This window comes from Bubalus bubalis, chromosome 14 (genome assembly GCF_019923935.1).
Source record: "Bubalus bubalis isolate 160015118507 breed Murrah chromosome 14, NDDB_SH_1, whole genome shotgun sequence".
In the NCBI taxonomy this organism is placed as follows: Eukaryota; Metazoa; Chordata; class Mammalia; order Artiodactyla; family Bovidae; genus Bubalus; species Bubalus bubalis.
Genome location: NC_059170.1, coordinates 28,595,560 through 28,601,816, shown reverse-complemented (window position 1 = coordinate 28,601,816; position 6,257 = coordinate 28,595,560). Strand labels below are relative to the sequence as shown.

Sequence of the window (6,257 nt, the reverse complement as noted above, 5' to 3'; positions counted from 1 at the left end):
CCCGGCGCCGCCTGACGCCCCGGGACGCCGCCTTACGCCGGTAGCGTAATCGGGGGCGCCGGGGGTGGGCGGGCGCGCGTGGCGCCGGCGCAGCAACGCTGTGAATCGCCGGCTGCGCGGCCGTGAGTGTGCGCTTTTCCCGGGCCCGGCCGCGTAGTCCCACAGGCATGAGCTACGACCGCGCCATCACCGTTTTCTCGCCCGACGGCCACCTTTTCCAAGTGGAGTACGCGCAGGAGGCCGTGAAGAAGGGCTCGACCGCGGTGAGCGAGGAGGCGGGGCGCGGGGGGCGGCAGAGGCCTGGGCGGCTGGGTGGGGCCCGGGTGCGTCTCACCGACCCGCTTCCCCGGGGGCCACGCTGACTGGCGCGCGGTGGTTCGGGGCCCAAGGAGGCATGGTGGCCTGGGGGCGCACACGGAAGCTGGGACTGGGGCGCCGCTGCAAGAAAGGAGCGCCGAGGGCGGCGGTCGCGAGGGCCGGCCGGGCGGCTCTCCGGGAGCCGGCTTCCGCGTACGGGCGAGCGGGGCTACTGGTGCCTCGACAAGGGCTCTGCTGGCTGCGGGCTTCGCTTCCCCGTGCCGTGTCCGGAGCCGAGCGCGCGCCTGCCGCCGACGCCATCTTGGCGGGGCCCCCGCGCAGGCCTGGGGGGCCTGGGGCGGTGCGAGGGCGCGGAACTTAGAGAGGCAGGGCTCGGCCCTTGCTAGTTTCCGGGCGCTCCTTGAGGGAGCCCGGCAAGGCGGGGGCGGACGGAGTCTGGACAGCTCCCAGGTAGCCGACTCCCCTCTCCCTGTCGTCCCCCGCCCCCAGAAAGTAGTTGTCCTCCAGGCCCAGAGCGATCTCGAGAACAAAGGGCGGCCGGTGTCGCATCGGCCCTGCAGTTTCCGGGCTGCCGGCGCGGCGGGCAGGCTCCCTCCTGGGTACTACTGCTGAGTCCTCGCCCTTTGGACCCTGCCCCCGACTCGGGTCTCGTCGCACCTGAGCTGTCTGTCATTTAGGCCGCTGTTTCAGGTGTGAATACCTGTTGTCTTTAAGATACCTGTGAGTTTATCGGTCAAACTGGATGATGGGTTTTTGTGGGTTTTTTTGTTTTATTTTGTTTTTTCCCAATCATTTAGTGTTTCAGAGGCCTGAGTAGGCAGAGAAAAAACACACGGTTCTGTGAATTTTGAAGTATTTTTTATTTCATGAATCTCGAAATTAAGGCCCCCAAATCCACTTTCTGACCTACCTCAGCTCAGCTTGAAGACTACTGGGAGGAATGTCACCTGACAAGCCTCCACGGTGGGCCAGCCAGGTGTCTGCCTCTGTTTGCCCTGACTGCTGCCTCTGGGCCTGGCCGTTGCAGACAGTTTATGAGAAAGCTCCTTGAAATCTGAAACGCTTCCACCCGGTGCTTCTTTGCACGGGACATGGAGATTTCTAAACATACAACAGGGCTCGGACCTGGGCCCCCACATTGAAGAATTAGCTGGCCCAGGTGCCTGTAGGGCCAAGGCTGAGATACCCTGTCCAAACTGAGAGAAGTTTGCTTTTACAAGTGATTGTCTTGTTTGTGTCTGCTGTGCTTTGAGTGGGTTAACTGGCAGCCAGTGTGGTTCCCCCCCCATGTATTTAAAACATCTTTTTTTCTGCTATAATGTCAGCCATAAGCAGAGCCATGGGCCTCCCAGTAAGAGTTGATATGTTGTTCACCTAATACCATACCAGGCATTTCTCCACCGCTGTGCACATTGGTTTCAAAAGTGCAGAAGGGGGAGTTCCTTGGCGGTCCAGTAGTTAGGGCTCTGTGCTTTCACTGCTGTGGCCCAGGTTCAGTCCCTAGTCGGGGAACTAGGATCCCTTGAGCCTGATGGTATAATCTAAGAAGAAGGAAAAAAAGTGCACAGGAGAGAGAGGGAAGGACTTGGGTACAGTTTCATAATCACAGCAACACTGCTTTTGGAACACCTGACTTCACTGTTAGGGACTCATGCTCAAGCTTTACAGAGATTCTGATTCACTGGGTTGAAATGACACATGTTCACAAACACATGGATTATATAGCAGTTATTCCTTAGTTGTTTTGTAACTTAAACTACATGTCAGTATTTTAAGGCACAAGGCTAGTTGCCTAGATGGTGATGCCTGGGCTAGCTCTCCCAAAAGTGGATCGAGACCCACAGTTTGCAGGGTGTGCGTGCCCCCACCAAGGATGTTCACAGGACCATGTTGACATCTGCTTTTAGTGCTGTGTCTCTGGTGGCAAAACCTCTGGTCAGTTTCGTAAGTGCCCCATTGATATTTATTGAAGGTCGGTGTTCGAGGAAAAGACATTGTTGTTCTTGGTGTGGAGAAGAAGTCAGTGGCCAAACTGCAGGATGAAAGGACAGTGCGGAAGATCTGCGCTCTGGATGATAATGTCTGCATGGCATTCGCCGGTGAGTCTGGGGCCAGCACCGTGTCCCTGTGTCTTGGAAGAATGGCCGTCTGGAGGCCTACCTAGTGAGAGGGCTATGGGGGGCATGTGATTGGGTAAACCGAAATCATTTAAAGATTTGGCTTTTAAGAAAAGGGCTAGCCTCAGTTTCGGGGGTACGATCCTCCCCAGGAGGCTGAAGCAGAAGGGCTAAATGAATAAACAGTTCCAAAAAGAGGGGCTGTGCTGTCTCCTCATTGCTGCTGTCAGGAGAAAGGTCAGCTGTCCACAGTTAACCGTGTACCTATGAAGGGGGGAGAGCTGGACAGCGCCCTGCTCTCCGGATGTGCAGTGTTCTTGCACTTCTGTGGTTTCACTCATTTCCTCCTTCAGCAGGAAGATCCCGGTTCCCCTGGAGATTGACTTGTCAAAGACTTAGTGTGTGTGTAGCCTAGCACCCATAGCTCCTTAACCATGCAGCTTTCTCAGAGGATTTCACAGAGGCTGCTGGTTCCACTGTGGGGCTCTCAGAGTAACCTTGGTGCTGCCTATCAGGACTGGTTTTAGAACCTGCCCAAGGTTATCTGCTGTCCTTGCATGTGGTCTGCGCCATCCTTGACAGTTGCCCAGGTGAGGCATGGCTTAGGGGGCATTGTCTTTGTGATCCTTGCAGGCCTCACTGCTGATGCAAGAATAGTCATCAACAGGGCCCGGGTGGAATGCCAGAGCCACCGACTGACCGTGGAGGACCCGGTCACCGTGGAGTACATCACCCGTTATATCGCCAGTCTGAAGCAGGTGGGTGTTCCTGCTGTGGCTCAGCTCTGGTGATGAGCTGTGTTCTGGGGCGTCCTGCCACGGGACATCTCTGGGCAAATCGGGAAACTGCACTGGTTCCACAGGCACAGTCCTAACCTTGACTTCCTCATCTGCACTTTTACTATTGTGTATCCTTTTCATTGGCATTGTGGTGTTCTTATTTAGTGGCCTGGAGTAGTCCACATTCACATTTCAAGAGGGACACGATGTAGTTTTTGTCTTGTTCTGAATGACCGGTCACCAGACAGTTGTGAGGGGGCTAAAAGCCACTCCCACTCTTGGTGAAATCTTAGTCACCTGTGAACCTGGTATGTAGCCAGATTGTGTCTGCTGTCAAAGTAACTCCAAGGAACCCCAGCCACGTTCCGTGATGGAGTTCTGATCTAAGAATGAAAATGTAGCACAGGAAGGAGGAATGCTGAAAAACCATGGGCTCATTTCATTTTTCACTTGAATTACACGTAACCCGAACGTGGGCTTAATTTATTTTCATCCTTTTGTTATAATCTGTGTTTGGAACATGGCGTGTTTAATTTGCAGTGGGTTTTGGGCAGCCTCTGTGAGGAGGCTGCAGTGTCACTGTGTCTCTTTCTCCGCTAGCGCTACACGCAGAGCAACGGGCGCCGGCCGTTTGGCATCTCTGCCCTCATTGTGGGTTTTGACTTTGATGGCACCCCCCGACTCTATCAGACTGACCCCTCGGGCACATACCATGCCTGGAAGGTGAGTCCCTGGCAAAAAAGGGGCTTGGGGCCGTTTTGCCTTTGGAAGCAGTTTTGGAGGCTGTTGGGACCTTGAGCTGGCTTCATCCTTTAGAGGGATGTACGCATTACCCACGTTGTGTGCTCATGACACTTGTGATGTGGAAGCCAGGAAGTTGTTCAGTGTTGATGTTTGGGAGCACAGGACAGTGAGCTCTAAGGACATTTGGCGTATGCAAGATGCCCGTGTGTCTTTCATTAGAATCCCATTCTTAGTGGGCATGAGCACCAACTCCAAATAGCCCTTTGCAAAAAGAAGCCATGGGGCAAGGCCTCCCCCAGCCCGGCTGCCTCTCCACAGCACGCAGGAGCAGGGTGGCACTGGCTGGCTCTGGATCGTTGCATTCTATGCCATGTAACACACATCCCTCTTTCAGGCCAATGCTATAGGCCGGGGTGCCAAGTCAGTGCGTGAATTCCTGGAGAAGAATTATACCGATGAAGCCATTGAAACAGATGATCTGACTATTAAGCTGGTTATCAAGGCCCTTCTGGAAGTAAGTTTGTGTTTGAAACCTGGGCAAGATGAAGACACCCATACTATGGTGGTGGTGGTACTTGGCCTGGGGAATGGACAGCATGGGATGGAACAGCCTAATGTATAGGCAACAAGGAGAGGCGCAGGCACTCACGGTACCACCAGGCACCACTTTGGTGCTTTGTCAGCTCCTTCTACCTCTGGGGCAGTCAGGGTACCAAGTGGCTAAGTTGGCCTAGAGTTCAGACTTTCTGAGGCTCAAGCTATTGCTCGAGTCAGAATTAGAAGAACTGGGAATAATGGGTGGGAGCTGTGAGGTCTTAAGACTTTGTCAAGACCTTGGAGGTGCTGGGGGTGAAGCCAAAGAGGCAGAGGGGGATTACAGCTTAAGGCTAGGCTGGGGCCCAGGCGTCAGGCCTTGGTGATGGGGCAGGCCGCGAGCAGTTGGCAGGGCCCTGAGTCCAGCTGTCCCAGGATCGAGGAGTGCAGATACCCCACAGGACCGTATCAGCGTGCAACCGGGGCACCCCATGTCCACCCCTCCCCTTGTACAGCAGTTCTGGGTTCAGGTTCACAGGGCACCCAGCCTGGTCGAGGTGGGTGAGGTGTCTGATGCTCTTTTCTCCCCTCGAAGGTGGTTCAGTCAGGTGGCAAAAACATAGAGCTTGCTGTCATGAGGCGAGATCAACCTCTCAAGGTAATCACCAAGTTGGTTTGCTGTCCTCTTTGGGTGCGTTCCCAGTGGTCAGGGCAGGGGGCAGTGCACGTTCAGAACTGCTCTAGCGCCAAGAAATGTTCTTTCCAAGGGTCCCCACATGAGAGGAAAAGAAAGCATTCCCACATTGACTGACTACACGTCGGTTCCAGCTTGTCCCCTGGGTCAGCCACATGTGGCTTCGCTCTCCTGTAGAAGCAGCCAGAGGGGGCATCTGGGACTTAGGTTTGGGGGCACCTTGTGTGGCTAACCATACACTGTTCCTTTGGTAGATTTTAAATCCTGAAGAGATTGAGAAATACGTTGCTGAGATTGAAAAAGAAAAAGAAGAAAATGAAAAGAAGAAACAAAAGAAAGCATCATGATGAAATGAAATTTTGCTTGTAACGATTTTTAAATTCAAATCATGGCTGATTTCCAAAAGGATACATATGCGTTTCCATTCCACTTATCCATACTGTCCAAGTGTCCCACAATAAATTTGCCTATTTTTTAACCTTTCTTTCAGAGGTGAATGCATCTTTTAGGTGTATGGATAGCTCTTTAGGGAACTTGCTCACTTTGGGTCTCTGGAGCATTCCTTTCTGCTTCTCCTCACCAGGCTCTAAGACAAGGTGATGGTTGAGTGGGATCCCTCCCTTGGGATTTGTGGAAAGGCTGTACAGGGCAGTGGACAAGAGGTGCCATGGAGGGGGTTTCTCCAGTTTAAGGGTTCTAGACACAGGATGACAGTTTCTTCTCACACTTTGTTGGAGTCCTTGATGAATGTATGACATCAGGACACAAGGACAGACTGTGCTCAGTTTAAACCTGGAGCTCACTTTGCAGCTCAGCTCTGGAATTGGTCTTGAATTTCTGGTTCTAGTAAATCAGGTCAGCATTCCTCCTGTTTTGATCCCTTAAGACTTCTGGTCCCTACCCCCTTCTCCCTTTTTAACCAAAAAGATTATCCTTCTTTTAGCTTCCAGCCCACTTACAGAGTAAGTGATGGTCCTAAACTTTGCCTCAGAAGAAAAACCCTTACCACCCACTTTGCCTGCATAGCTCTCTGCCTCTTATGGGCTCTGCCACCAGCTTTAGCGATGGCAT

General features: G+C 53.3%; 1 protein-coding gene across 1 annotated transcript; it reads left to right on the top strand.

The window, feature by feature from the left end:
- The first annotated feature begins 38 nt into the window (after positions 1–38).
- On the top strand, positions 39–5,669 carry PSMA7 (proteasome 20S subunit alpha 7). The gene is made up of 7 exons (XM_006072289.4): positions 39–263; positions 2,291–2,417; positions 3,069–3,193; positions 3,815–3,937; positions 4,353–4,472; positions 5,088–5,150; positions 5,441–5,669. The coding sequence occupies exons 1-7, from the start codon at positions 168–170 to the stop codon at positions 5,531–5,533; spliced, it is 747 nt and encodes a 248-aa protein (XP_006072351.1). The 5' UTR covers positions 39–167; the 3' UTR covers positions 5,534–5,669.
- Positions 5,670–6,257: the final 588 nt, after the last annotated feature.

Excerpts from the sequence above, each read along its gene's own strand:
- PSMA7 (XM_006072289.4), top strand. The coding sequence starts at position 168 with ATGAGCTACGACCGCGCCATCACCGTTTTCTCGCCCGACGGCCACCTT. Across the intron at positions 3,194-3,814 it reads ATATCGCCAGTCTGAAGCAG|CGCTACACGCAGAGCAACGG; the intron begins GTGGGTGTTCCT and ends TTTCTCCGCTAG. Across the intron at positions 3,938-4,352 it reads GCACATACCATGCCTGGAAG|GCCAATGCTATAGGCCGGGG; the intron begins GTGAGTCCCTGG and ends TCCCTCTTTCAG.